The following is a 26,644-nucleotide window of genomic DNA, read 5'->3' on the forward strand; positions in this document are numbered from 1 at the left end:
GGACATGCCTGGAACTAGACAATCACGGAGAAGCTTGGAGTGGGAAGGGAGCCATCATCGAAACTCGAAGGTCGTGCTGGTTCCTTCTGGTACATGCGTCAAAGACAGCTGCTGATACCTAAAGAAGAGTACCACCTTCAATATCACGCACATCACATTAGACGGGCTAAATGGACTCACGGCTCGGAGTTTTGGTGATAATAGAAGCCGCTCATGGTAGCCACTGGGGGAGGCATAGGTGCGATGCGAGGCCTAGATTTGCTTCGTCGACTGCGAGCTACACTGGATTCTCGTCGCCTTCGAGGTTCTTTGGCGATGGGTAACGATGCAGATGCCTCGGCCTCGCCTTCTTCAATCGTTGTACTGCCTCCTTGAGTGTTAAAATCCACACAAACGTAGTAAAATCCTAGATGGAACATGGGGGTCAGTATACTCGGCAACACGGAGCAACATGGCACAGCTGCACACCAATTGCTGTAGAGACATAATAAGAAGATGTACTCACCTGCGAAACTCGCTCCGTTGATATCATGTACATTGTGGTCGGGTACGAGGAACCGCTCCTTCCATCGCATGAAGACAGCACCCCGGTCACGGTCGTCTATTGTCAAATGTGGCCGCTTCGCTTCCTGCTTCACATGTTTGAAAGCCGGGAATCGAGCCCAGTGGACCATGTCCTCATGTTCCGACGCTCCCCAATTTTGTGTCAGGAACCCATATCGAGGCCCAATGATCTCTGCGTCAAAGTACGTCGTCAGCTCTGGCCAATCGTCAGTCAACCCTCGGATCCGCAGGTATCCGCACAGAGTCGACATCTGGAAGTCCACATCCTATAACGTGTGCATGCCCAAGGTCAACCCACAAAACTGCTTCACACTACAGCTGGGAAGAAATCCACGCACAACGATGGTGACCGTGACATCATAACTATTGCGCCCACTCTTCTGCGTTCCCTCAAAGGTCGCCCCAGGATAGAGGCAGTGATGCGACTGAGACCGAACCCGTAGCCGTGTGATGTCGACAAGTGGATCATGCACTGGTTGGGCCAAAGTAGGCGGTCGGCGAGCGTCGGCACCCTGGACGACTGGCGATGGCGATGCGTAATATGTCGTCGATGAAGGCAGTGTCGGGGAATGCGCCTTACTCGTCGCTGGATGCGACAAGGATGATCCGTTGGTCGAGGTGGGATTTGTCACTATAGGTTGTAACTGGGCGAATTGTTTTGTTGTCTGACCCGTCGCCGGGGACAGCGATTGACTAGCTGGGGTTGTGTGGCAGGCTTGCGGCGCTGAAGAAGAGGCTATTGGCGCTGTTTCTGTGCGTGGGTCTTGTGAGGGACTTGGAGTTTGGGATACGTCCGGAAGACGCCTCGTGGGGTGTTGGTTGTGCTGGGGACCGGCAGCCTCGTGCGAGGCGGTATGACGATGTACGTTATTCGAGGCGCCTTCGAGCGGCAAGCGATATGGACGCTGGTCGTTGGATGAGATAAGGGACGGGCGCGTTCCCCGAATGCATTCGCGACAGTGGGCACATACGAGTGCGTCGGCCAGAGGGTGGAGGACAACGTCGGAGAGGGCGGTCGCACACAACGAGCAGAACTTGATTTGAGGTTGCTGAATGTCGAGCTGGACGTCCTGGACGATGGCGACGACCTGTTCTGAAGGCATTGGACTGTCACGGTTATGGGTAAGAAGCAAGAGTCTGTGGGACGCCTTTGCCAAGGAGTCCACCATTCTGAATATCCGCACGTGCCAATTACCTCCGCACCTTGACAATCTCAATTGAATCTCTGACATTCCACTCCTTTTACCCCTCTCCGATATCGTTATGCTATTGCATTTTGTCTATATTCTGCTCATTTCTCCGTGTTTGACGTCTACCCGGCGGGAGTGCCAGCCAGTAACTCATACACATCCCCTTCGACTACGCCTTATCATGCTTAGACGCCTGAGATCCTGTACCACCTCGTTTGGGAATTGAGTGATCATCACGCCCCCAGAGCACACTCGGCGTGTCATTAACAGTCTACTCTAATAAGTCGAATGGCCGATGGTATCGAAATAAAGAAATGATAATGGTAAGATAAAAGGTCTATGTTTTGGTCCTCGTCATTGTGACCCCTCGTGACTTCATGCAGCTTTTACGTCCGAAGACGTTGAGTTCGTTGTTTCTTGTATTGTCGAATCAGTCCCAGCATGTCCCGATGTTGTTGGTGCGTCTTTTGCTCCCGCCGCCCCCGTCCCCAGCGTTTCCGAGATGGACGGTGAGCCAGAAGAACCTGTGGGCCTCGCCCGCTCCAGATCCCGATCGGGGTGGTCTGATGCATTGTTGCTGGTCGCGTCAACAGCCCTGTTCTCGTCATCCTTTTCGTTAGAACTGATGTTGGTGGGCGTCGCGGTTTCTTCGTCGCCAGCTCGAATTATCGTGCGTTTCAAAGTATACTTCCGAAGGAACAGGACTTGTGCATGTGTAAGCCCCCTGGACATACTTATGCTGATTAGGAACAGCCACTCACCCATAATGAAGGCAACGCCAATGATAGGGGTCATTACGATCCAGATAGTGCTGATCGAGCGAGTGTAGGCGTCAATAATAGCCGCTCGTTGATTCGGATCCTACCAGTAGAGTGAGTTAGCTCAGGGTAATCACTGTGAAGAGTATGTAGGGATTGAAAGGGGAAGGTTCAAACCCCCAAGTCGGAAATGAAAGGAAGAGGTATTCGATCCTCGAGACTTTGACAAAAGCGGAAAGAAGCTTACCGTTATCGTTCGCAAGCGATAGACACTCTGGCTAAGTTCACCGGGAGTAGCGCTTTCGAGGAATGGAGGGAGATTATCCATCTTCTCGATCTTCTTCATCAATACCTATGATATTTCTCTTGCGTCAGAAACAAGAACAACCTGGACGGCATAAGCCACTCACCCCGGAATAGATGGCTTGGCCAACGGAAATGCCAACAGTAGCGCCCAAGGTTCTTGGAGACCATCAGCTAGACCTATGAAGTTTCGACGGAGTCTCGTACCTGATAAACCCAAAGGTCGAAGTACTCGTTGCCATATCTTTGATGGGCATCGCAGCTTGTAATGCAATTAAAGGCGTCTAAACAAGCGCCATTGGTTAGGATGCTAGTCTGCGTGTCTTCCCGAAGTAGACGAACCTGGAACAAGCACCCTAGGCCCAGCGCAGCAATCAGGGTATAAAGAACCTTTTCGGCGCTGCAATTGCAATCAGTCATTTGTTTCGAGACAGCCATACCTGATCTATGCTCACGTTGAGGAATCGCCGTCCAACATTGTCATCAAGCCCATTCCCAAGGTAAACACGGCGAAAGCACCCCACATCATAGGGCGATAGGAGCCGGTTTTGGAGACAACTATGCCGGACACAGCAGAGGTAAAGGCACAGCCCAATGAATATGGAATCGTTTCAACTCCAGCCTTGGTCGCAGAGGCACCCAAAACCTGATAGTAAAGCGGCAGATAGAAAGCGCCTAAAAGCCAGAGTTAGATTGAATTAAACGCAGATTGGCGCTAGTCCCGACTAACCGGAAAAGAAGCCGAGCGCATGGAGAAAAGTGGTGGTCAGGAGGATGCTCGTGGTCCTAGTCTGATAAAAGCCCTGGTTAGACCACGATCCAGCAACACAAGCTTTGTTTGCCCTACCTTGAACAGGCGGGGAGGAACGATGGGTGATCGTTTGGTGTAGCTTTCATTAATCCCACCGGCGATGAGAAGCACGATCCCGATGGTTATCAAAGATATGGTGGAAGGCCTTGACCCTAGGGTATCGCCCGGCATCAGAAATAGCAATCGGTGGAGGAAAGTGGTCACTCACAGCCAATTTCACTCTCGTTGAATCCAAGTAAGACACAAACAATACCTCCGACGATGAAGATAATGCCAACAAAATCGAACTCTTGAACGTGTTCCCGGAACGACCGTCCTTGGTGGGGGTTGAGATTGAGGAAGAAAAAGAGCAGACCAGCAGCAACTGCTCCTGTAGGACTATAGCTCGTTAGACTCTATCGTCAGCGCGCCAACCAAGGACATTGATAATGCGTACAGATTGATGAAGAAACACCTGAGTGAGATGTGGTGAGTGGAAGGAATGGGATTAGATGAGTGCCAATAAATACCATCTCCACGAAACGTGGTCTGTAAGCGCCTGGAATCGAACTTTTGAGAACCTTGGGATAGTTAAACGTAACGTATTGTTACTCACTCCACCTAATAGTGGTCCCACGACACTGGCAATCCCCCAGGTGGCGCCGATGAACCCGCCATATTTACCTCGTCTAACCAAGCGTGAGTCGTTGAAGTCCTGAATTAGAAGAGAAAACGTACTCTTGCAATGGAACAATGTCGCTGATGGTAATGTTCACCTATCCTTCTTGGTCATTGGAAGGACAGGAATGGATCTTTGGTTACTCACCAACATGATGATTCCACCGCCTCCAATCCCCTGAACTGCTCTTGAAACCACCAGCATAATCTACAGCGAGAATCCGTATAATCAATGTTTCCAAAAATAAACAGGGCTGTCGACGAACCATGGTTTGTGAAGCACCGCATAACGCTGAGCCAATCTAAGTGAAGTGACTAGATGTCAGCAAAGTCACAACTACGGCCCAGGCAAAGGGACAGACCAAAAAGATGACGATGGAGGTGTAGAGAATGGGTTTTCTGCCAATCAGATCGGAAAGCTTGCCATAAAGTGGTGAAAGGCTTTGTGCAGACCATCACGTCAGACGATGAGGTAAACCTAAGGAAGCTTAAACCGACCTGGCTCCGGCCAGTAGATAGGCACTGTTAATGATATTGATCAGTACAATGCATTTGGGGACCGGCGTGCAAATGAAACACACCTGCCGACCCAGCTGTAGAGGTTACCTCCTCCAAGGTCTGCAACAACCGTGGGTAGTGCGGTCGCAATGATGGTCTTGAAAGGGACTGCGTTTAAGGAGGCGTCCAATGGGCAATGAAGGATGCACTTACTTGGTCGAGAGCAGCGAGGAACACGCAGAACATGAAGCCGGTGAAGACCTGCGATGGCCGCCGTCAGGACGAACGGTCCCTGTGCGTAAACGGTGGGATTTCTTACGATAGGGAGGTTGTTTTTGGGAAGGACGTGGGTCTCGCCTTCCTTCCATGATGCCTTTGGAGCTTTATCAGTTTTTCTGTCTGCTCTGTCGTTCAGGATTGTCGACTCTGACGTTGAAGCTGGAACTGCTTCCTTTTCGGCCATCGCGCTAGTCGTTTCGGAGTCGTAAATCGGGCGCCAAGTTGGATTACAGGTTGTTTTTTTCGCTGACTGGTGGAAAGAGCTAGCCCGGGGCAGGGCGAGTGAAGAAAGAAGATGCGATGAAGGTCGAGGGCCGCCGTTTTAAGTTGCCACGACCAGGGCCACAAGGTCCGCTGGTATATGAGTGAAGTCATCTAGAGCCGAGGATGCCGTGAAACTTGTTCCTGGAAAAGTATTGGTCAGCCCACGGTTAGCCGGCTCAGTGCCGACGGACGCGCACCTCTAGCCGATCCCAACCGTGGTTGCTACTTCTCCACTCCCCTCACCAACTCTCTCAATTTTCAGAAACTAGTCAAGAAGAGGCCACGTAAATAAAATCCCAGGCTATCCCCTCCTCTGATGACGAATATTCGCGAGAGAAATCCTGAAAATTGCCGGGGCTTCTGAGGGCCGTTTAAATGAGTGGAGAAGAACGATGGGCGGACGATGTGCTGACCAAGGAATTGCTCGCATCGTGGACTATTGCACATCTCAAGATGATCAATGGACTCGAACACATCGTTCTCCATTCTCTCAAGATAACACTTTGGTCGAGGTTCAAAGAGAACCTGTTCAGCGTGCCCGGGTCCGAAATGACGGTGCTCGACGTCAACAGGACCGCTTGAGTCATGTATGATCGATATCGATCCTGAGCGTGCCTTGACGCTTGAAGTCTGAGAGGGGTGGATAAAGAATGTCAGAGTTCTGGTATGAGACGACATAGAGAGCAAAGGAAAACACTATCTCAGTATGTAGTTGGGTAGAAAGAAAGAGAAAGTCGCGGTCGGCAGTTGATTTGATTGTTTCGGGAATTGCCTTATCTAAGTAGTCCCGTCAGATTTTTGCAACATCTACAGCTTTCGCCTTCTTCCTCCACACCACCATCATCTCCACTTTCCTCGTCACAAATGGCTGAACAGACAATCCCCACCTTCAAGCTCGTCCTCGGTGCGTTCCCTTCACAGTCCCCCTCTTTTTTTCTGAATTAACGCGGCGTCCAACTCCCTGTCTTTGATCGATGTGCGATTTGCACACATCGCTTGAATATCCAACAATCTGTCCTGTTTCCGTGGAATTTACAACGGTCTGATGGATAGTCGGTGACGGTGGTACTGGAAAGACCACCTTCGTCAAGGTACGAGGACGCCCATCTCGAGCGACATCGCGTGCTGATCATCTTTTATCCTTCAGCGCCATCTTACTGGTGAATTCGAGAAGAAGTACATCGGTACGCGCTTTTTGCCGCTCTGCGTGCTCTGCGTATTCCCTGCGCAAATCTGCACCGGATCCCTAAAAGAAATTCGACTGATCTCGCCTTTCATTCATCAGCTACTCTCGGTGTCGAGGTCCACCCCCTTCAGTTCTCCACCAATTTCGGCACTATCTGCTTCAATGTCTGGGATACGGCTGGTCAGGAGAAGTTTGGTGGTCTCCGAGATGGTTACTACATCCAGGGTCAATGCGGTATCATCATGTTCGACGTGACCTCCCGTATCACCTACAAGAACGTTCCCAACTGGCACCGTGATCTCGAGCGGGTTTGCGAGAACATTCCTATTGTCCTCTGCGGAAACAAGGTCGACGTCAAGGTGGGTAGACGATAAACTGGATACCATTACCTACTCCTTACATCTTCCGATTTCCATCTTTACAGGACCGAAAAGTCAAGACCGGCAATGTTACTTTCCACCGAAAGAAGAATCTCCAATACTTTGAAATCTCGGCCAAATCCAACTACAACTTCGAAAAGCCTTTCCTTTGGCTCGCCAGGAAACTCGTCGGGTACGATTCAGGTTTCTTTCAACACTAATGTAACACTCATGCTGACTCATCCTTCAACAGCAACCCCTCTTTGGAATTCGTCGCCGCTCCCGCTTTGGCGCCCGCAGAAGTCCAGGTTGATCCCAAGCTAATGGCACAATACGAGGCTGAGCTCAAGCAGGTAAGGTGTCAACTCCGAATCCCGTTTGTAGCATTCGATTTGACCGCCTTGTGTAGGCCGAAGCCGTACCCCTTCCCGAAGAAGATGATGACCTCTAGTCGCCAAATTCACCTTACCATACATTACATTCGCCGCTGTTGACAAGACGATCGATGTCGAGAGATGAAGTTTTTTCCAATCGAATTGCATGACTATATCTTTTTTCCTCCTACTTTTCCTTTTCCCCCTTCCAAACGTCTCAACGTTAGCTTTTTTTAATCGAGCCTAGTGTGTCCAGAGATGTTTGCTTTTACCATGTAGATGTAAATGATCTGATGCTTTTGCGCTGCGATGGAGTTATGTCGGAAAGATATCCAAAGATGGGTGTGACGACAAGATATTACTAGGAATAGTGTTTGGTGGCAATTTCGAGAAAAAATCCAGACTACTCCATCTCGCAGAAAAATTTGGCGTAAGGAGAAATCTTTTCAGGCGTAAGCTCCAAACGCAATACCATACTCTGAAAGTCACTGATGTCAACGGCCCTCGTATCGCTGAATAGCCTCATCTTTACATCATCTTCCAGCGAACAAAAGCTCAAGAAGCTTCGGTTGGTCATAATACCGACTTGAGCGAAGACAGGTATGAGGTCCGGCAACCCACGGAATGTAAGAAATTGCTTGATGGTGGGAGACATCGAAGTACACATCGTGCGGTGAATGGGGCATCCGCAGCGGATTTCAGGAATGTGAGTTTGGGTGAAATCAACGCTCCGAGGACAACTTGTGGAGGGGGTAGATTTAGGAAGTCCCGGATGGCGAGAACTTTCCTGCAAAGCCACTGTTAGTTCCAATGTCTCGGGGAAACAATTGTTTGTCACTTACAGGAACATCTAGAGCATTCAGGCCACCTAGCATGACTCTCCCAGTATGGTCTAGGGGTTTGTTCCGCAACCTGCGAACATTTCGCTTGATGTAGAACCTAATCGGCCAATGGTTCTCGTACCGGTCAAAGTACGATCCGCTCGCTACAACCTGAACCTCCCCGTTAGAGCGATACACGAAGATTGCGTACAGGTCGTACCTTTTTCACTGTCGCTTCAAGTAGATCAGGGCTGGGGAAGTAAGAATGAAGATAGTCCCGAATACCCGCTGCCATTGTGTTCTGCAAGGGCGTTATCGATATAATGATACAAGGACAAAGAACGATTCGAGAAGCAACGTACAATGACTTGCTGGAAATGATGTTCCTCAGGGATATTCATGGCCTTCCTGAGGAGTGAGAGAGGCTGCCCAGGATCCGTGATCTGCTCCTCGTCTTCAGGTCCAGGTTGCGATATTCCCTGCGGCAACCGATGTGCCTCTTCAACAGCACAATAGGCCAAATCCAGAAGCTTCTCAGCGGCCTGAAACCTCTTTAGTAAAAGGAGTTTATCCCATGGCTTGATGAGGGACGGGTCGACCCAGTCAAGGAGCAAAGATCGTTCCTTAAGGCTCCATCCGCGGAGGACGTGTAGATGCCCGTCAGACGCGAGGCCCATTTCACGGAAGATTCGAAGATGGACTGGGTTGTTGACGACGTCGCGCAAAACAGCGTTGTGCAGCCAGGGTGAAGACGATTCTGGCAAATACCTACATCGAGGGCATTTGACATCTATTCGTCCACCCGGGATGCTCGGCGCTTTGGTGGGCGGGGAGGAGTTGACTTCTTCTGGTGGGGTGCAAGAGACTGCGAGTAAAGCAGTCCCGCCCTTTACCAAGGCCATCGACCTTTCCTTGTCAGGCATGGCGTCGTTGGTGGGCTTGCCGACGCGTGCACGAACGTACATAGCGAAGGCCCTTGACTCGTCGACATGCACGACCATTTGAGATGCCACACCTGGGGGAGGCTTGCCTACAAAGAATCTTGGAGGCCGGGATAAAGCCTTGTCTGGACCTGCCATAGAGGGGTGTCGCAGCCCTGATAATCTAGCCCTTTTTGAAGCAATTGCCATGCAATTAGGATCGGCAGAAGAAGAGGTGACGTTGAGAGGGCGTTTAGGTGCACGGCGGGTTTCTCGAGCGGCGTGTCGCTTAGAGTCAAAGTCAAAATACGTGGCCACTGGCCAATACTCTGTGTATCGTGCTATGGCTGGCGACCTGTGCAGAACCTGTTCAGTGCGTTAAATCATCTGTGATAAGGGTAGATGGACAATACGTACAGCTCCGAGAATGGCATTCTTGACTGAATCTTCTAGTTCGGCAAATCGCTTTCCAGGCGGGACCTGTTTCTCCTTCCTCAGATCTCGGATTGTGCGCTAGGAGGACATCAATACTTGGCTCCGTGGAAAGGGCTTTATACAACCTTCAGCTTTCGAAATTGGTGCAGAGAATGAGTCGATGACATTGCTCGTTGCAGGACCATAGTCGAACGAAAGTCATACAATGCGAGATCGGGTGGCATACTAATGAGGGTCATTTTGGGTCACAGGGGCAAAAGGAGTCGTTGCATTCGAGTATTTAAGTAAAGAGGTTACAAGAAACATACCACGTAGGGACAGGAGTTCTAGAAAATGACTAACAAAAGCGGTCACTGCGTGTCGTTGAGTTGGAATCTCAAATCAGATGGTATTGGCAAACGTACCTCTTTAGCTTAGCCCTGCGATCCAACATTGCTTCAGCCAACCGACCCTCTTTCTTGGCCCGTTTGAGCTGAGAAGGGAATGAGTCTTGTTGCCATTCTAGAAATCGATGATCTACTGACCTCTTTCTTGTCTTCTTTAGAAATGACACTGCGTCCGGCACCCCAAGCCTGGTACAATTTACTGTTCGACGGTCAGAGAATGTCTAGTAAAAAGACATGAAAGAACTTACTTGGTGCTCGCTTCGTCAATCTGGGTTGGATCTCCCATTCCTTCCTTGCGTTTCTTCTCCTCCTCATGAGCTTCCTTCTTGTATTTATACTGGATCTTAACCCAGAATCGTTCCCGAAATCCTACTTCTTCACTATCTCCGCGAAGTGCCAAGGAACCACCAGCCACCTCGTCTACACTGAGATACTTTTCGTACACGTTCATAAACGCGACCATTCCATCCGGAAAGACGACTGGTGTCCACTCTTCCTGAGGACCTCGAGCATCTCGATCTGCAGAAACTAAACCATGTTTGTCGCAAGACAGGAACTTTCCTTCGCCAGTTCCCGTCCGGAGATTGACAGTTGTCGAGCCAGCGATACGTGTGACGACCCAAACCTGGGCTACGTCGGTTGGAGTTCGATCCATGAGTTTGGGTTGGTCATCGCCTTCTGGGGTATCTTTGTCCAGAGAGTGTAGTACCACCTTGTTCGTCGTCGCATTGAAGTTGATGGAGATTGGACTAGGGTCTGAGGGGTGCATAATGAAGGTAGGCCCTCGTATTTCCCCAGCGGCCTCTGGAAGCACCCATGTAGTGTCGCTGTGTTCATCCTCGGAGGCTGCCCGACGCTTGCTAGATCGACTTGTTCCCTCGTCGTCGTCCCTACGTTTCCGTTTCTTGTGCGACTTTTCGCCTTTGAACTTGAGTTTTGTGGAGCGGACCTTGAGATCTGACATGGTGGTTGAGCGTCAAGCTGCGGAGTTGGCGCCATCACACCCGTGGCGGTGACCACCTCTCTCGAGGAGAAGCAACATATCCACTGCCAACCCAGACCAACGCTTCATTCGCCGCTGTAGAGCGCAACTATACTCACTTGCTGTCATCCCCCGAGTAGGCAGCAGAAGCACCTCTCTGAGAGACCCAGCCAAGAGCCCCTGTCTCGCGGATCACACAGCCACCGCCTGGGCCACCGCGGGATCAACACAACTTTTCTGTTGTGCTCGCTCACCCCCCTCGCCGGCCTCGACCTCAAGACACATTCATCTCGACATGAAGTTCAACGCCGGTGAGTCTGTCAGTACGCTGCTGGGAGGGGTCAGTGTTGCGCGCATCGAGAAAACCGGGTGGATTGACGTTGGATGAGGGCTGGATTGCGCAGATTGGACTCTGGATGACGATAAGGACGATTTATTGACGACTCGACAGACGTCTCCTCCTCACGGCGCAAGTCGCGCAAGGCCCACTTCTCGGCGCCTTCGTCCATCCGCCGCAAGCTCATGTCCTCTGGCCTCTCAAAAGAACTCCGTGCCAAATACAACGTACGCCAAACCTTGGAGGACTTTGGGACTTTGGATTGATTTCTCTGCAGACCCGTTCGCTACCCATCCGAAAAGACGACGAAGTTCGCATTGTCCGTGGAAAGTACAAGGGCCGTGAGGGAAAGGTCGTCCAGGTTTACCGCAAAAAGTGGGTCATCCACGTCGACCGTGTGCAGAGGGACAAGTCGAACGGCGCAAGCGCCCCCATCGGCATCCACCCCTCTAACGTCGTTATCACTACCATCAAGCTCGACAAGGACAGGCGGGCAATTTTGGACAGGAAGGATCGAAGCAAGGCTGCTGGTGCACCCAGCGCTGATGTCGAGATGGTCGACGTGAGTTTTTCCTCAGCTTTTTTAGTTGGATAAAGTACCCATTGCTGACTTCCCGTCTCAGTAAACCCTTCTTTCTTCTTTCGCATTCGAGCAACACACATAAAACATATTTACCACACTGCCTGCAATATTATGATGTATGCTCACCCCTTCGCACTATGACTTATGATCAAGCATTTCGAAACGAAATCGTGAAATTAATTCATAAGTGTGAAGCGTCCGTGTTAATAGTGCTGAATGCGGGTAAACTAGAAAATAACATCTTCGTCCTTGCTGCGAAGAAGATCGGTGGATACTCCTTCACCTTCCTCCAAAGTATCGACGAACGATGGCTCCTGTTGCTGCTTCTCGGCCTCATTTGCGTCGCGGATTGCATTGTCCCTCTTCTTCTTGGCCTGCACCTTCTTTAATCTGGGGTCCTCCGTCAGTAGATATGTCTTGTGCGGTCTGAATGAATCGACTTGCCTGAAGAACTCTTCGCGGTCCATTTCGTCAAGTTCACTCATGATGTATTTGATGGTGTTGTCTAGTCGGGGAATGACGACGTGCTCGATTGCATTGACTCGGCGGTTGGTAGCTCGAATCACTTCGTCAAGAATCGTAAACGCAGTTTGTAACGACGCCAATTCAACGAGCGTCTCCAGAGCCTTGGCATAAACCTCCCTGGCCTTTAGGATCTGCTGCCCTCCTCGTCCAAGACCGGTTAGATTGAAATCTAAGCATTCCGGGTTTGAGTACGAGACTTGGTACAAAGTTTGTTGGGACTGACCTGATCCTGGAACACGATCAACCTCGAACGCAGGTAGGACGACACCAGAAACGTTCTCCTGCCTCGTCTTCACCCTAAAGGAGGCCAGCTTTGCCTGCTCCTGTACCAAATACGAGATATCACCGGTTGCATAGGTGACTTCGGCCATCGAGAAAGAGGCCACCTGCATTACTCGGCCCATCTTCCGCTTTGCCTACGATACATGCTAGATCATTGAGTTTACAATGGCCCAATCGGGGAGTTTTGGACGACTTGCTCACCTCGTCGACCTTGCGCAGGATGGCTCGGAACCGTGTTGTCAAAGCGTCTCGCTTCTTGGCTAGCAGCGAGTGGCCTGTTTGGGCACCCTTGAGCCGCAGTTTGGTGTTGGTGAGCGCCATTCGAGTCGCGAAGACATTCTCGCGAGGACCTGTGCCGGACATGGTGGGCGGTAAAGAGCAAAGGGCGGAAGCGGTCAGTCGTACTATCTGGGTAATGATGACAGCATCAGAGGGTCAACAGTGATGTACTCGCTAACAGAGCCCCATTCATCAGGGGGCATAGCTCAGTTGGGAGAGCAGTAGACTGAAGCACATGCGTATTCTAAAGGTCCCGCGTTCAATCCGCGGTGCCCCCATTCCTTTTTGTCAAATTTCGCTTTATACAAAAGCTACCTTGGGTTCTCTGGTGTGCAGCGCTAGAGAGGATACGAACACGAAAATCGGAAAAGATGTCAATAATACGGCTACGCGAGGACAGCTACATGGCGCAAATTATGCAATCGTATATTTCCCGTAGTTCTTTTCCGGGTCGAATACCTCCCATCGTGAAGCGGGGAAAATGTGCTTGTTGCGATTGTACCAACTCCTTTCAACCACTTTGCCAGCATGGGATTCATCCTTTTCCTTCGTGGCATCCGCAAGTAGCCGTACATCGTCGTGCACGTCAAAGTTGAATAGTGGACCGGACTTTCCTCGTGCCTTGTTGACAATAAAGTCATAGAATGTGTAGTGCTGTTGGGGAAAGTGAGCAGCAAGAAAGGCTCGGGTTTGGAGATACATACGTGAGGGATAATCAAGTCTTCCTATACAAAAGGTGAATGTAGGACTTTTGGAAGAATAAGGCGTTCAGACGTACCTTGATATACATAAGGTTGTCTACATTGACGCCTCGAAGCTCAGGGAATTGTTGACGACACTTTTCCAAGAACGTTGCAATACTGTCACCTTTCTTGCACTGAGGGGTATAAGCGAGTCGGGAAACGGATCATAAACCTGGAGGGACATACCACAACGCTCTTCCTGTGTCCGCTACCATCCCAGTAGGAGTATGTGATCTCGATGTCTTCGGCTTTGAGCTCTTCCTGCTTGGCCAGCCATTCCAATCGAAGGCGTTCCCTTTCCTTTCTCTCCTCTTCTTCCCGTTCTCTATCAGGGAGGAACGAGGTATCGACGTTGGGATTCTTGCTCAGTTTCTTCTTCTTCACTGGAGGGTCATCTGCATCACCATTAGGTGTTGACCGAGAACCGCTCCCCGACCCATCTTCACCTCCGCCCTCTTCGTCATCCATAGCAAAAGATAAGGTAGACTTGGTCACTTTCTTCCTCTTCTTCGTCTTTTTGGCGTCGTCCCTAAACAGTACTCAACCTTCTATTAGCGATCTTGGCGCGTCGTATGAAAGGAGGGTGCATACTTCAGTTCCGCACTCCGTGCAGCTTCTCTAGCTCTAGCCTCTTCAATTTCCTTCTTTTTCTGTTGGAAGTCTTCGAGTTTGACGAGACCAATGGTACTGTTCTTCAGTGATTCTTCGACAGAATCGTTCTGCCCCACGAATCGGTTGGACGAAGGACGTGCTTTCTCCGTCTGTGCGACGAGTGTTTGCTTCTGGCGCTCAAATTCTTCGCGCATTTGGTTCCTCTGTTTCATGAGGGCATCTTCGCGACGACCTTCGAGTTTGTTATCAGCCATTGTGAATGTGATGAGTGGGGGTCAGAGGCAAGCTGTGATTTCAGGTTCCGACAACGGATTGAGGTGAGCCAAGCTGTCACCGCGCGCTTTTTTCCGCACGCTTCGCTGGTTAAGCAGTCTCCGTCATGGTCCACATACTGGGTGTTCACCTACCAGACAACTATCTGGCGAGAGTGAGTGTACATTTTTCATAAAAAGGCTTCAGAAGCTGACCTAGAATGAACAGTATGCTCTGACAAAATTCTACGGAGTCGGGCAGAAAACAGCACACAGGCTGTGTGCGCGTTTCCAAATCCATGACAAGTGTAAAGTCAAGGACTTGTCACCTTTCCAAGTCACTTCCCTCGCATCTTTCCTATCCTCGCCAGCAACCGCCCCACCACTCCCTCGCTACCCCCTCGCTTCGCCCGACTACGTCCCACCACCCCCCAACACACCCGTCTCCGAACTACAAGCCAAGTTCAAGGAAGCCCAGGCCCTCATCGAGGCGAAGAAACTGGCTAAAATAGAGCAAGGTGTCAAACTTGGGCCGGGCTACGTGGACCCGCTGAAGAAACTAAAGATTGAATCCGAGTTGAGGAGGGAGATTCGGGAGAATATCCAACACCAGAGGATGATTGGAAGTTACGTTGGAAGGCGACACGCCATGCACTTACCAGTCAGAGGACAGAATACACAGTCCAACGCCGCGACGGCCAAGAAGCTCAACAGGCTCGACCGGTGGTAGACGGTGGATGGTGCTGGAGATGTTGGCAGTGTGCTCGTATTCTAAACTTCAACGGATTCCGTTCGTTGTATAATGAGTTTTCTTTTGTTAATATTACTAGACAGGACCAAAGCTGTTGTCAGTGGACGCTGTGGTCTTGTGAGGACAGATATTGAACGCTCGGACGCGTGAAGCGCTCGCGACAGTCGGCCCATCACAGCTTGTCCTTCAACCACATCCGGAAACTCAAGCTACACCTCTAACTCGACATGGCCACCAGTATCAAATACAAATCGCTAGGCGAAGAGCTCTGGAAAGGTCGTTCAGAAAAGATCGTGAGAGGCCTAGACGATTTCGTGTTCACCGCAATCTCTCATTCGCCCAGAATGCAGAACTCTTTGCTTTGACTTATGGCGCTCTGGTGGTACAACTAATTCAAGACTACGAGGATTATGATGAGGTCAACAAGCAGCTGGAGAAGATGGGATATAATATCGGGACGAGGCTTATTGAGGACTTCCTGGCCCGGTCGAGTCTAGGGCGATGCACGGATTTTCGGGAGACGGGGGAGATAATTGCAAAGGTGGGTCAGGCCTTTGGTAGTTGGCTAGCAGAACCTCAGACTCGATATCAGGTCGGCTTCAAGACATTCCTGAATATCACCCCGAACGTTACACACAGTGGTGGGCCACAACCGCCCGCTGGTCCTAATCGCCAGAGTATTCCCCAAGGCTCACAGCAGTGGTTCACCCTTACTCTTGATGAGAACCCACTGGCAGAGTTTGTTGAACTTCCGGAAGATGCGCTGGAGGGTGGTCTGTGGTTCAGCAATGTTCTTTGCGGGGTCATCCGAGGGGCTCTCGAGATGGTGCGTATTGCGAGTGCTCTACCCTGTGCAACTGGTTTAACCTTTATCTTCAGGTACAACTACAAGTTCAAGCAGAGTTTATTTCCGATGTGCTGAGAGGCGACGAAGTAACAGAGATTCGAGTGAAATTAGTAAAATATCTGGAGGAAGAGGTTCCCGTTGGAGACGACTAGACGAAATTTCTTAGCTTAATCTTGTACACTATCCTTTTCATTGACCTCTTTCTATTTCTTGTCATTCCATCGAGCCCCTAGGGCCTTGAGCAATGCTGCAGCCGCTGTTGTTCATCATCAATAACCGAGATAAAGCATTTGGATCAATCCAGCTAAATTTAGATCACACCCTCCTTATTTTCTAACCAGCGTTTACCATGAGCAGACCAGAGCTAATTGCCCCGCCAGAAATTGTAAGAAATCCCTTTTTCAATGCATTTTCTTTGCTAATACAATACACCCAGTACTATGGAGATACAGAAGCTAAAAAATACACCCAAAAGTGCTCATCCACATCCTTTTGTCGCTGTGTGAAGGGATATTGACCCGCTTCCCTGTTCGTCGCTTGCAGCACTCGCAACCAACAAATCCAAGCCGATATGACTTATCGCGCATTGGAACTTTTGAACTTGCCTCCAGATCAGCCCGCCTTTCTGCTGGATATTGGTTGTGGGTCTGGGCTGTCTGGCGAGATCCTGGACGAGGAGGGTTACATCTGGGCGGGCGTGGATATTGCTCCCAGCATGCTTGGTGAGTTTTACTCCTCTACGAGAGTCTCTCTGTGCGCTGATAACTGGTCAAGAGGTGGCACTTGAACGTGAAGTAGAAGGGGACCTGTTTTTACAGGATATTGGACAAGGATTTGGGTTCAGACCGGGTAGTTTTGACGGTGCAATCAGGTTCGTACAATGCACTCTGGGCCTGGCTTATAACATTAAAAAATGTACAGTATATCCGTTCTCCAATGGCTCCTCAACGCCGAAACCTCCCACCCAACCTCGAGTCCGCCACACCGCCTAACGCGTTTCTTCACCACCCTCTTCTCCGCCCTCCGCAACCCCTCTCGCGCTGTTCTCCAATTTTACCCCTCCTCTGACGACCAAATTCAACTCATCACCTCGATAGCTCAAAAGGCCGGTTTCGGAGGAGGTATCGTCGTTGATTATCCCAACTCGAAGAAGGCGAAAAAAGTGTTCCTGTGTTTGTTCGTTGGGAGGAGCGAAAACAATCAACAGGTGCCCAAGGGATTGGAAGGCGATGGATCAGAGGAAGTGGATGCGAAGGCACAATTTGAGAGGAGGAGAGAGAGGGAGAGGGCGAGGTCAAAATCAAAGCGCAAGTCCGTGAAGGATAGAGATTGGATTCTGAAGAAAAAAGAGGTGAGTAATAACACTGTCTTGTCTTGAAACTTAGCGAGAATCTAATGCGTTATACAGCTATACCGAAAACGGGGCAAAGAAAGTGTCCCCAACGACTCAAAGTACACTGGTCGCAAACGGAGAGCAGTGTTTTAGTATACCATTGGAGCAGCTATCCAATCCGTTCTATTTTCCAGATCCATCCCCTCTACTTGAACAAGATATGACAGGTATCTACAGCAGCCTGAGCGTCAGACTGAATAAAGTGCCCTTGGAGAGCTGCCATGCTGACTTTTCGTCCAGCTGACCATTCCGTCTCGACGATGGATTCCAATTTTCGGGCCAGGGATTTGACTTTCTCGTCTGGTAAACCAGTGACTGCTTCACCGCCTCCGTAGAAGCGTTCATACAAGGTTCGGGCCTGGTTTGGATGGGCGTCGTCGATGAGCTCTGCAAGGTCCACACGACCAGGGCGTATAAGGGCGGGGTCGAGCTTTTCCAGGTGGTTGGTGGTGAGGAAGATAATCCTCTCTTCGCCGGATGCGACACCGTCCAATGCATTAAGGAATCCGGAGAACGTGACCGACGACTGGTATCTGCGCAGGTATCAGCGTTTCATCCATACCGAGGTTAGTAGGCTCACCCATCCTCAGAAGTTTGGACTCGTTTATTGAAGGCAGCGTCAACATCCTCCATAAGGATGAAGCTACGCTCTGGCACGTTCGAAAGCAGATGGAAAAGTTTGTCGTCCGTCAGTCCTCTTTCAGAAAGGTTGAGGACGCAGATATCATAGGACAACGATCCAGCCAGGGCTTGAATAAACGAGGTTTTGCCCGATCCCGGAGGTCCGTAGAGAAGATAGCCTCTCCGGTATGGAATACCTATAGACCGTAAGTACGAAGCGTTTGCAAGCTAACATTACCGACATACCTCTGTCTGCATACCATTTTCTGCGATCTAGGAAAGCTTTCACATCGCTTTCGATTTTTTCAGCGACACCATCTGCGAGGACGACACTCTGGATAGGACGCTTCTCCCGCGGTTGACCGAAAGGTCGCCATTCGATTCCCCAAGCGGTGTGGATGACGAGTTTTCCTTGTTGAGTGCGCATGGCCATGTCACGGGCTTCTGATAAGAGTTCAGTGAAGAGGTTGCGATCCCGAGAGAGAGTGGTGAGGGTCACGGTCTCCCAAGGCGTTCCGGACATTAGCTGCATCGATTTGGTCTCTCGTTCTCGTTTGACCTAGGACCAAATTCAGTGATATTCCAAACGAAAAGTAAGTGCATTGGTACCTGCATCCATGCGCCCTTGTAGCGGAAGTAATGGTTTCCTGGACCAGCAACGAGCCTAAAGGCAGCGGAGGAACTCCCGTTCTTCCGCTGTTCAACCGTCGTCTCGACGCTGAGCTGGTGACTTCGAATCCAGGACGCAGCCCTGTTGCGCATAGTAGATGGAGCATTGGACTGGTGGGCCATCCATGTCAAGAACCATTCGTATGCTCTGTCCTTGTTGTTGATTTCAAGTGACACCAAGAGTCTCCGCTGTAGTGCAGTTGTGCCAACAACAGTGGCCTGTCGGAGAACGGTGAGGCCGACACCCATGGCCTAATTCCATTCATTCCAGTGAATATCCTTCTCCATTGAAATGTATAAACTTCACCCACCATTAGGCCGAAGCCGGCCTGGAAGTAAGGACTGTACTCAATATATAGCTCCTCCTCGTTACTTTAAAGAGCATAGACGCGTACTTTTCAGCCGCAAATCCTTCCCACCATGATACTTGAGTCCCTGTCGCGGTCTTGTCTATCGTTGGCGGCGTTGTTACCGAGTTTGCTGGCTGAGTCGTCGACATGGCACAAGAAACGAGCGCCTGCTAGCCGTGCCTGAGCTTTGCGGCTCAAAAAAGCTTCGCCGTCCGAAAGCGGAGCGGCGTGGCTGTGCATACATAAGTACTAATCAGCTGAACGCGACGCGACTTTTTGTTCACCCACCGTGCTGTCCACTCGCTCCCAAGAGTGCCCGCTTAAGCGCTCGAGGCTCTTGTTTTACAGCAATCATGTCTATGACAGCGGAGGCAGCCTATACGGCTCTGGGACTCGAGGAGGTAATGCTGACTGGAGATAAGGTTCGCCGTGTCTGACTTGTGTGTGTCTTTGCAGGGATGCACATTGGAGGTCGTGAAAACCGCGTATAAACAGGTAAATCGATAACAGACTGGATGGGCATTGTGACTGACCAACTCCAAAGGCAGCTCTGAGGACCCATCCTGACAAAAACCCGGACAACCCAGAAGCCACTGCCGAGTTCCAAAGAGTTGGAGAAGCGTTTCGTGTCTTGGAAAAGCACCTTGGTCCAAGGAGGCACATCTTCGACGGTTTTTCTGACGAAGAATACGACGACGAGTACGATTACTACGACGATGACGATGACTACTATGAAGACATGGAGTTTTTCTTGTATGCTCGGTTTTTTCTTCTTGAGTGGCTGCAGTGGCTAATGCTCCGTGTCAGCGAGCTTTTTGAGTACATGATGCGTGGCGGTGGAGGAAGGTTTCGCTTCCATTCTGCGGGTAGGCCTACTTTGACACCTCAGTGGCTCAATGCTGATGTTGGTTCGCATAGACCCGCACAGGAACTACCGTCGCTATGACGTGGTAGACGAGTCTCCTCAGGTATATCAGGAGCGTTTGGAGCGTTCCAGGAAAGAACAAGAGGAAGCACAGCAGAGGCGTGAACGCGAGGCTAAAATTCTTAAAGAACGTCGAGCAGCGGAGAGAGAAGAAGGTACTGTGTTGTACTCAATTGTCTCAACGCGCCGTCGATGACTGAGACCATCTCCTTTCCCAGAGCGCATCGCCGCTGAAAAGAGACAGAAGCAGAAACAAGAAGCCAAAAAGGCCAAAGTTCAGTCCGACAAGAGGAAGGCTGAAGACGCTGCCCGTGTGCAAGCACAGAAGGCCCAGCGGCTGCGGTCGGAGATCTTCGCTGCTGCTCGTTCTGGCAATGCTGAAAAGGTGAAGAAGGGTGTTTGGGAGTACTCTGTTGATGCAAGCGGTGGTGAAATTAGGCCCGGGTGTGAAGCATACGTGAACTCTAAACCGAAAGACCCAACAGAGACCTTGCTTCATCTCGCTGTGCGGAGCGGCGATCTTGATCTTGTTCAATGGCTCGATACTCATGGTGCGTGTCTCGAGATCCCCATCGCCTCCATTTGAACAAGCTGAAACATTCATTGCATCAGGTGCTGACATGGAAGAGAGAAATTCGCAAGGTTGGACAGCACTTCACCTTGCCCTCAAACTAGGCAAGGTTGAGATCGTGGAGCACATCTTCGAGGAGTTTCCCCCTGAAGACGCACCATCACTCTATGATTTGCCAGGTTCTGGGAGTTCATTGCTCTTGGCCCTTGATTCCGGTGAACCCCAGCTAGTCTGGAGAATCCTGGACAGCGGCCTCGCGACTCCGGACGATATTAACAAGGCCTGGACGAAAGCTACGTCCAACAAAGGACCCCAGTCTCCCATCCATAAATTGTCGACGGACGCAGAAAAGCAATCCGACGTTCTCAAGCTCCTCATGCGGTACGGTGGATTCACCCCTCCTCCAACACCACACAGCAAGACGGCCCAGTCGTCGAAGCTGGATTCTAAAGGGAATCATGAGAGCAAACCGGCCCACCGTCGCAATCAATCGAAGGCGTCGCAGCAACTAACACAAACCCATGCTCCTGAAATTAGTGATGTCCCGAAACAAGGGGCACAACCAGACCCAAGGCAATCGAATCGCGGTCGTGGTCGTGGCAGGGGTCGTGGTCGAGGTCGCGCACGGGCCTTCGCGAACTCTCCTACCCATCGTTAAGAATCTTCACCTGTCCCCAAACCCAATGTCCTCAAACCCCAATCTCTTGGTGTGTCCAATTAGCTTTCCACTTGCTGCACATTATTTTGTCATGAACTCTTGGCCATTTTGTACCATATGCATTTCCAGATCAACCACGTTTCTTGGTCCCACTCCTTATTCTGCTTACTTGCACATTCTCATGCCTATAATCCCTCGATTCTATTGTACAATGTCCTTCTTACTTCATAGTGACGTATTAACACCTCGGTCCTATTGCTTTTCATCCTGTACATGTATACTTGGTGGCTCACTTGTCAATGTTCTGTTTTTCTTGGGAGAATCTTACGATCGGTCGGGAAAGGGTTAGCAAGATCCCAGCCTTTCAAAGTACTCTACCCATTTCAAGGTACGGGGGCGCTGTGATTTTGAATTACCGGCACAACGGACTTTGAGGATAAGAGTCCGGGGATTCCCCAAAGACTTAACGATAAGGAGGGATGGTCGCTCTGCGAATTCATTCCCCGGTGTACAATCTACTAAACGAAGTGGTTTCTGGCATTTCCTGGCCTTCCCAACTTGGGTCAACAAACGTCAAACGGGTTTGATGCCAGCGGTCCGCCTGTTCCGTACATTTCAATGGTCATCGTGCGCGACGTCGACCAGTTTCTTTTGCGACACATCGGCAACACACTCCCCACAGCGTTCGGACACAGCGCTAGAGAACTATAGTCTTTGCTCGATATGGCTCTGAAGCGGAAACGACGAGCGTCATCGGACCCGAAGGGCCTGGCACCCGGTGAACTACTCAAACGATTCATGATCCCGTCTAGCAGTGCAACCCCCTGGTCATGGGTTGGTTCTGAGGCGACAACACCAGACGAGATTACAGCTGAACACAAAAGGGCTGTATATGGCTTTTCATCGAAAAGTGGGCTGCCTTGCTGCAAGAACATATACGCGTCACGGCCTCAGACAGACATCTCTCCCCTTGTGGACGAACAAGATGTAATAATTATATCTGACGACGACGAAAATCCGCAATGTTCGAAGAAGGCGTGCAAGAACAATCCCCGCTGCTTGAACTATCTTGGCCAGGACGTTTGGGAAGATGAAGGTGTGGCTTGCCCCAAGAATAATGTCCAGCAAGCTCACGTTGGTTCCACTCTTCCCTAGAAAAGGCCCAAGCTCTGTTTGACAAGTCGGCAGAGTCTAAAGAGGATCCGTCGCTTCTGTCTCGGGATCCTGACATTCCCGTGGGACTGCGGGTGTGTTAGCTTTGTTGACACAGCTGCGTTCCTGTAACATCCCTGGCTAATTTTGAACGACAGAATCTTGGGGCCACATGTTACGCCAACTCGTCTTTACAAGTGCGCACCCATGCATCCTTCCTGGAGCAGACACGTATTCAACAATGACCGTATAGGTTTGGTTTCGCGATATCGCGTTCAGAAATGGCGTTTATCGCTGTCAGGTTCCCGAAGGCAGTGAAAAAGAATTCAAAGTAGGTCGACTTCACGCTGCAGCAGTGAGCCTACCAATTGATCATCGGACAAGGATTTCCCAATATTTAACCTCCAAGTCACATTCGCCGCACTACAGGAAGGAAGACAGTCCGTCTACAATCCAACAAAGCTCGTCGAAAGCCTGCATCTTCGAACATCCGAACAACAGGATGCACAGGAGTATGTGTCATCTGTGGCCCCCAAGGACCGAGAATGACCATTTCGGCCAGATTTTCGAAGCTTTTCATGTCCCATCTTGACGCAGAATTCAAGAAACAGTCGGATCCCGTTGTCAGAAACCTCATAGCATCGCAGGTAAGATCTCCGTTACTGGCCTTTGCCTCATGATGACCCTTTGCCTTCAGTTCCAAGGGAGCCAGGTGTATGGGACCGTATGTCATACCTGCAATTACACCTCGGAACGCAGTTCCGATTTCCTAGAGATTGAAGTCAACATTAAGGTTCGTCCCTTGGCCATGTTATAAATAAATCGATGGCTACATAAAGTCGCTCTCCAGGCCAACTCCAGGCTCGAGGATCGCATTAAAATTGCATTGGAGCCTGAAGTTCTAACACAGGACAATCAGTCAGTGAACCGATCTAACTCTGACCTCTGCTTACAACCAAGCATAGGTACCTCTGCCCGCAATGTAACTCTCTGCAGGATGCAACGCGGTACACGGAGCTACGCCAACTCCCTCCCGTTCTCCATTTTTCTCTTCTCCGGTTCGTGTATGACCTCTCAACGATGGAACGGAAGAAATCGAAACACGTCATCACCTTCCCTGCCGTTCTTGACATGGGCCAGTTTCTCGGAAAACAGGGAGATGGCGTCCCCAATGACAACGCTCAAAACATCTATGAACTGCGTGGAATCCTGCTGCACAAAGGAAGCAGTGCCTACCATGGCCATTACGAGGCGCAGGTCTACGACACGCAGTAAGGATCGACGTTTGCCCTTTGTCCACCTTGCTAACGGACAAGAAAGACTAGGCTCCTGGTTCCAGTTTAACGATGAAACTGTTACCAAAATAACCCTTTTCGGGGATAAAGCTCGTGTCAACAAGACATCCGCCGATACGACACAGAAGTGCGTACAGAATCGTCTGCCTGAAATCACGAGTTGATAGCATCTACCCATCGTATATGACAGGAAGAGCTCTCGGAAGAGGCGCCGGATAGTCGAAAGCGACGATGATGAGTGTGTTCCTCCATGCGTCCTGGGAGGTCACCTGGTTCTGATTTTCCGGATAGGCCCGTTTTAATTCCTGCTCCAGAGCGAGTCGAACAGTGAGGACTCACTGGCGTTCTATGAAACCACGCCGATCTCATGATTCCCAACCAGTACAATTTCATCCAAAGATGCCTATATGTTGGTGTATATGAGAAAAGACACGATGACCGGTTCTCCTAACGCGGAGATTCTTTCACCGAAGCCGCCTCCGCTGGCACTTCGGGTGGTGGAACAGATGAATGAAGATCACGAGAAATCTTGCGAAGAACACGAGAAAAGGTATACATCTCCTGTGACATTAGATTGACACTGATTCGATGTTCTGAAGGCTTGCGGACATGAAGGCGGAGTTCGAAGAAAAGCGACAGGTGGTAATGGGCATCTATCGCACCTGGCATCATGACACAGGCAACGAGGTGAGCAATGCGCGAGTTAACCATCGATCGGTCTCTTTACTGAATAACATCCAAGGGCGTTGTTGTCAGTCAGCAGGTGTTGAGAGACTGGCTATCCAAATATTGCCTTGAGCGATACTCTGAAGGCAAGAAGGAAGACGCTCAGTCGGGATGCCAAATTGTTGGGCGTTTAATTCCCAATTCTGACATTCAATGTCCTCACGGGAAACTCGATCCTGACAAGGCCACAGAAATGAAAGTAATATCCAAGGTATGAGCCTTCTCCATAAGTCCTCGACAACAGTTAATGGATAATAGGATGCTTACAAGTCCATTGTTCGCGAAAGTCACTGTCGCTTCGAGCCTTTGTTGAGGGTTTGTGATACTTGTGACGACTGTATTATTTCAAACTTCCAAGGTAGCGTTGATTGCCGGAAACCACAGCAGAGAGATCGTGTACTGACCAAAACCGCTGTAGAACGGTTATACGAGATCGAACACCCCCGTCTCGTCAAAGAGTTTGAAACCGTGCAAGAAGTAGACGAAGACAGCGCCAATGAGGGCTATTGGATATCCAAAGTTTGGCTGAAAGGTGCATCTCCTTGGCCCCCGTTGAGATGCCTGTTGATGACCTTTACGGAAAGATTGGAAACTGCAGCGGCCTCGGATGCATAAACATTGCAACGAGGATCCCCCGCCTGATGCTCCTGGCTTCGCCGAACACGTTGTATGTGATCACGGGGGTCTTTTACCAAATGCTACTAGCCGTAAAAAGATTTCAAGTGAGGTTCGTTGTTCTTGTGTCATCATTCCGGCAATTTAGTTGACAACTTGCAAGGCCAAAACGATTCTGCAACGCCTCTTCCCTGAGTGGGACCCACTGTCGACCAATGCAGAAGTGTGCGTTACATGCCAAGCTTCCATCTCAATGTCCAAGGAGGACAAGCGGGAATTGCGACGGAAGGCGGAGGACGAGAAAGTAAGTCCACCGAGACCAGCTTGTGACGTGAGTTCTAATTGGGGGGTGCAGGCCAAACTGAAGCACATGAACAACATGGCGTTCCGATACTTCACTATGCCGTCGACTGAAGACTCTTGCGCAATCATACCAACGCGGTTCTATACCAGTTGGAAGCGTTGGATCGATAGCCCTGCCTCCCATGATCGTCCTGATTGTATCGACACAGAGTCTCTTTTGTGTGCCCATTCCATGTTACTCTACGACCCAGGTTGTCGAGTGGACATGGACTCAATAATCACACTTATTCGGCGCGATGAATGGGAAATACTGTCGTCTTTGTGCGTCCCTGTTTATTCGTGTTGATGGCTCTTCTTCTTACCCCCTGCGCGACAGCTATTCAACGGGACCTCCCATCTATGTCAAGCGGACGGCGTCAGATAATTCGGAGAGTTCCTTCTCCGAACTAAACCCTGGCATCTGTGCAGAATGCCGAACACTTAGGTCAGGCTTCTCTCTCTCGCCTCTGGTTGTGACAGACCCTGACGGAAATTCAAGAAAAATCAACTGGGAAACGACAGAACTAACCATCCAATTGGGGAAGCGGGAGGATTGGGAAAGTTCAAAGGCGCTGGGCCCCAGTGCCTCTTTGCCTGTCCGACATTCGCGCCGTTTGCGTAAAAAGCAAGGCGACAAACGCAAAATCTCCGTGACTAAATCTACCACCGTAAAAGATATCAAAATCCAGGTAAGGGCAGGAGACACGTGTATGGAATCCATTTATCTCAATATATTCGCAGATATCTGAGATCTTCGACATCCCAACCATTTGTCAACGACTATTTTTCCAGGGTAAAGAGCTAGCGGACAACGAAAGCACAGTCCATGATCTAGCCATCCCTGCGAATGATACCGTTTTTCTTGAACAAATCACAGAGGCGATGGAAATCGATTCGGATGATGACTCGACAACCCGACGTAGAGTCAGAGAGGAAGGACAGGGGTTCAATGGAACGATTCTGGGAGGTGGCAGCTTCACCGATTCATCTAGAGCGAGCTCTAGAGCCGAAACCCCTACTTCTGTCTTGGTATCGAGTGTCAAATCGTGCAAAGCGTGTACCTTCGATAACGCATTAGGCGCACTCGCTTGCGAGATATGCACTACAGTATTCGAATAAGAATTTCCCTTTTATCCGACCCAGGAGGATTTGCACCCAAGCTTATACAACAAGTGAAATAAAGAAGAAAAAGTAAACGACGACGAGACCCTTGTCTATTTAACCTGGGAGATTCATCTGAACAACCGCGTAAGTACCAGATACCATTTGTTAATACATTGTCCCATAATCAGTAAGAAACCGACCGAAGAGGAAACCCAGCCCAGTTTGC

At 50.2% G+C, this 26,644-nt stretch overlaps 17 protein-coding genes and 1 non-coding gene across 18 annotated transcripts; 11 read left to right on the forward strand and 7 right to left on the reverse strand.

Moving 5' to 3' along the window:
* Nucleotides 1-54: 54 nt before the first annotated feature.
* CC1G_01171 (hypothetical protein) lies at nt 55-1,667 on the reverse strand (the record flags this gene model as incomplete). The annotated part of the gene is made up of 4 exons (XM_001833057.2): nt 55-118; nt 181-406; nt 506-830; nt 903-1,667. 4 exons carry the CDS (start codon nt 1,665-1,667, stop codon nt 55-57), a joined length of 1,380 nt encoding a protein of 459 aa, XP_001833109.2.
* Nucleotides 1,668-2,129: 462 nt separating this feature from the next.
* CC1G_01172 (membrane transporter) lies at nt 2,130-5,275 on the reverse strand (the record flags this gene model as incomplete). Its single annotated transcript, XM_001833058.2, has 18 exons — nt 5,101-5,275; nt 4,995-5,042; nt 4,550-4,585; nt 4,432-4,491; nt 4,344-4,381; nt 4,222-4,294; nt 4,136-4,164; nt 4,063-4,080; nt 3,835-4,004; nt 3,663-3,778; nt 3,546-3,606; nt 3,271-3,490; nt 3,158-3,215; nt 3,023-3,099; nt 2,923-2,974; nt 2,760-2,864; nt 2,516-2,615; nt 2,130-2,458 (listed from the first exon to the last, which is right to left on the reverse strand). The coding sequence occupies exons 1-18, from the start codon at nt 5,242-5,244 to the stop codon at nt 2,130-2,132; spliced, it is 1,734 nt and encodes a 577-aa protein (XP_001833110.2). The 5' UTR covers nt 5,245-5,275.
* A 424-nt stretch (nt 5,276-5,699) lies between these two features.
* CC1G_13877 (hypothetical protein) lies at nt 5,700-5,906 on the forward strand (the record flags this gene model as incomplete). The annotated part of the gene is made up of 1 exon (XM_002911795.1): nt 5,700-5,906. The coding sequence occupies one exon, from the start codon at nt 5,700-5,702 to the stop codon at nt 5,904-5,906; it is 207 nt and encodes a 68-aa protein (XP_002911841.1).
* Nucleotides 5,907-6,159: 253 nt separating this feature from the next.
* On the forward strand, nt 6,160-7,556 carry CC1G_01173 (GTP-binding nuclear protein RAN). Its single transcript, XM_001833059.2, has 7 exons — nt 6,160-6,228; nt 6,378-6,415; nt 6,472-6,508; nt 6,610-6,869; nt 6,935-7,062; nt 7,123-7,222; nt 7,279-7,556. The coding sequence occupies exons 1-7, from the start codon at nt 6,189-6,191 to the stop codon at nt 7,318-7,320; spliced, it is 645 nt and encodes a 214-aa protein (XP_001833111.1). The 5' UTR covers nt 6,160-6,188; the 3' UTR covers nt 7,321-7,556.
* A 445-nt stretch (nt 7,557-8,001) lies between these two features.
* CC1G_13878 (hypothetical protein) lies at nt 8,002-9,604 on the reverse strand (the record flags this gene model as incomplete). Its single annotated transcript, XM_002911796.1, has 6 exons — nt 8,002-8,025; nt 8,086-8,235; nt 8,285-8,365; nt 8,427-9,350; nt 9,402-9,497; nt 9,545-9,604. 6 exons carry the CDS (start codon nt 9,602-9,604, stop codon nt 8,002-8,004), a joined length of 1,335 nt encoding a protein of 444 aa, XP_002911842.1.
* A 72-nt stretch (nt 9,605-9,676) lies between these two features.
* CC1G_13879 (hypothetical protein) lies at nt 9,677-10,781 on the reverse strand. Its single transcript, XM_002911797.1, has 4 exons — nt 10,054-10,781; nt 9,944-10,004; nt 9,824-9,891; nt 9,677-9,772 (listed from the first exon to the last, which is right to left on the reverse strand). The coding sequence occupies exons 1-4, from the start codon at nt 10,767-10,769 to the stop codon at nt 9,757-9,759; spliced, it is 861 nt and encodes a 286-aa protein (XP_002911843.1). The 5' UTR covers nt 10,770-10,781; the 3' UTR covers nt 9,677-9,756.
* Nucleotides 10,782-11,048: 267 nt separating this feature from the next.
* On the forward strand, nt 11,049-11,890 carry CC1G_01175 (60S ribosomal protein L26). The gene is made up of 4 exons (XM_001833061.2): nt 11,049-11,098; nt 11,239-11,351; nt 11,402-11,686; nt 11,748-11,890. The coding sequence occupies exons 1-4, from the start codon at nt 11,083-11,085 to the stop codon at nt 11,748-11,750; spliced, it is 417 nt and encodes a 138-aa protein (XP_001833113.1). The 5' UTR covers nt 11,049-11,082; the 3' UTR covers nt 11,751-11,890.
* Nucleotides 11,891-11,934: 44 nt separating this feature from the next.
* CC1G_01176 (vacuolar ATP synthase subunit D) lies at nt 11,935-12,877 on the reverse strand (the record flags this gene model as incomplete). Its single annotated transcript, XM_001833062.1, has 3 exons — nt 11,935-12,401; nt 12,456-12,648; nt 12,716-12,877. The coding sequence occupies 3 exons, from the start codon at nt 12,875-12,877 to the stop codon at nt 11,935-11,937; spliced, it is 822 nt and encodes a 273-aa protein (XP_001833114.1).
* A 111-nt stretch (nt 12,878-12,988) lies between these two features.
* On the forward strand, nt 12,989-13,071 carry CC1G_20025. The gene has a single exon. It is a non-coding gene; the product is annotated as a tRNA-Phe (tRNA).
* A 136-nt stretch (nt 13,072-13,207) lies between these two features.
* Nucleotides 13,208-14,402, reverse strand: CC1G_01177 (hypothetical protein; the record flags this gene model as incomplete). The annotated part of the gene is made up of 5 exons (XM_001833063.2): nt 13,208-13,447; nt 13,498-13,518; nt 13,572-13,670; nt 13,723-14,065; nt 14,128-14,402. The coding sequence occupies 5 exons, from the start codon at nt 14,400-14,402 to the stop codon at nt 13,208-13,210; spliced, it is 978 nt and encodes a 325-aa protein (XP_001833115.2).
* A 125-nt stretch (nt 14,403-14,527) lies between these two features.
* On the forward strand, nt 14,528-15,129 carry CC1G_01178 (hypothetical protein; the record flags this gene model as incomplete). Its single annotated transcript, XM_001833064.2, has 2 exons — nt 14,528-14,575; nt 14,620-15,129. The coding sequence occupies 2 exons, from the start codon at nt 14,528-14,530 to the stop codon at nt 15,127-15,129; spliced, it is 558 nt and encodes a 185-aa protein (XP_001833116.2).
* Nucleotides 15,130-15,377: 248 nt separating this feature from the next.
* Nucleotides 15,378-16,149, forward strand: CC1G_01179 (BET3 family protein; the record flags this gene model as incomplete). Its single annotated transcript, XM_001833065.2, has 4 exons — nt 15,378-15,443; nt 15,494-15,691; nt 15,743-15,976; nt 16,030-16,149. The coding sequence occupies 4 exons, from the start codon at nt 15,378-15,380 to the stop codon at nt 16,147-16,149; spliced, it is 618 nt and encodes a 205-aa protein (XP_001833117.2).
* A 197-nt stretch (nt 16,150-16,346) lies between these two features.
* On the forward strand, nt 16,347-17,483 carry CC1G_01180 (williams-Beuren syndrome critical region protein 22; the record flags this gene model as incomplete). Its single annotated transcript, XM_001833066.1, has 6 exons — nt 16,347-16,382; nt 16,434-16,471; nt 16,541-16,719; nt 16,772-16,868; nt 16,919-17,348; nt 17,406-17,483. 6 exons carry the CDS (start codon nt 16,347-16,349, stop codon nt 17,481-17,483), a joined length of 858 nt encoding a protein of 285 aa, XP_001833118.1.
* A 52-nt stretch (nt 17,484-17,535) lies between these two features.
* On the reverse strand, nt 17,536-19,179 carry CC1G_01181 (mitochondrial chaperone BCS1; the record flags this gene model as incomplete). The annotated part of the gene is made up of 6 exons (XM_001833067.2): nt 17,536-17,923; nt 17,971-18,208; nt 18,258-18,570; nt 18,621-18,932; nt 18,992-19,022; nt 19,076-19,179. 6 exons carry the CDS (start codon nt 19,177-19,179, stop codon nt 17,536-17,538), a joined length of 1,386 nt encoding a protein of 461 aa, XP_001833119.2.
* Nucleotides 19,180-19,372: 193 nt separating this feature from the next.
* On the forward strand, nt 19,373-21,184 carry CC1G_01182 (hypothetical protein; the record flags this gene model as incomplete). Its single annotated transcript, XM_001833068.2, has 7 exons — nt 19,373-19,431; nt 19,487-19,525; nt 19,575-19,783; nt 19,838-19,896; nt 19,949-20,110; nt 20,174-20,506; nt 20,568-21,184. The coding sequence occupies exons 1-7, from the start codon at nt 19,384-19,386 to the stop codon at nt 21,182-21,184; spliced, it is 1,467 nt and encodes a 488-aa protein (XP_001833120.1). The 5' UTR covers nt 19,373-19,383.
* Nucleotides 21,185-22,881: 1,697 nt separating this feature from the next.
* CC1G_13880 (ubiquitin specific protease 48) lies at nt 22,882-23,611 on the forward strand (the record flags this gene model as incomplete). Its single annotated transcript, XM_002911798.1, has 4 exons — nt 22,882-22,983; nt 23,034-23,129; nt 23,187-23,254; nt 23,302-23,611. 4 exons carry the CDS (start codon nt 22,882-22,884, stop codon nt 23,609-23,611), a joined length of 576 nt encoding a protein of 191 aa, XP_002911844.1.
* A 454-nt stretch (nt 23,612-24,065) lies between these two features.
* On the forward strand, nt 24,066-24,574 carry CC1G_13881 (hypothetical protein; the record flags this gene model as incomplete). Its single annotated transcript, XM_002911799.1, has 3 exons — nt 24,066-24,181; nt 24,231-24,318; nt 24,374-24,574. 3 exons carry the CDS (start codon nt 24,066-24,068, stop codon nt 24,572-24,574), a joined length of 405 nt encoding a protein of 134 aa, XP_002911845.1.
* A 651-nt stretch (nt 24,575-25,225) lies between these two features.
* On the forward strand, nt 25,226-26,433 carry CC1G_01184 (hypothetical protein; the record flags this gene model as incomplete). The annotated part of the gene is made up of 4 exons (XM_001833070.1): nt 25,226-25,276; nt 25,328-25,596; nt 25,652-26,003; nt 26,056-26,433. 4 exons carry the CDS (start codon nt 25,226-25,228, stop codon nt 26,431-26,433), a joined length of 1,050 nt encoding a protein of 349 aa, XP_001833122.1.
* Between the last annotated feature and the right edge of the window lie 211 nt (nt 26,434-26,644).

The sequence above is a fragment of the Coprinopsis cinerea genome (assembly GCF_000182895.1).
Source record: "Coprinopsis cinerea okayama7#130 chromosome 2 map unlocalized cont3.2, whole genome shotgun sequence".
NCBI lineage: Eukaryota > Fungi > Basidiomycota > Agaricomycetes > Agaricales > Psathyrellaceae > Coprinopsis > Coprinopsis cinerea.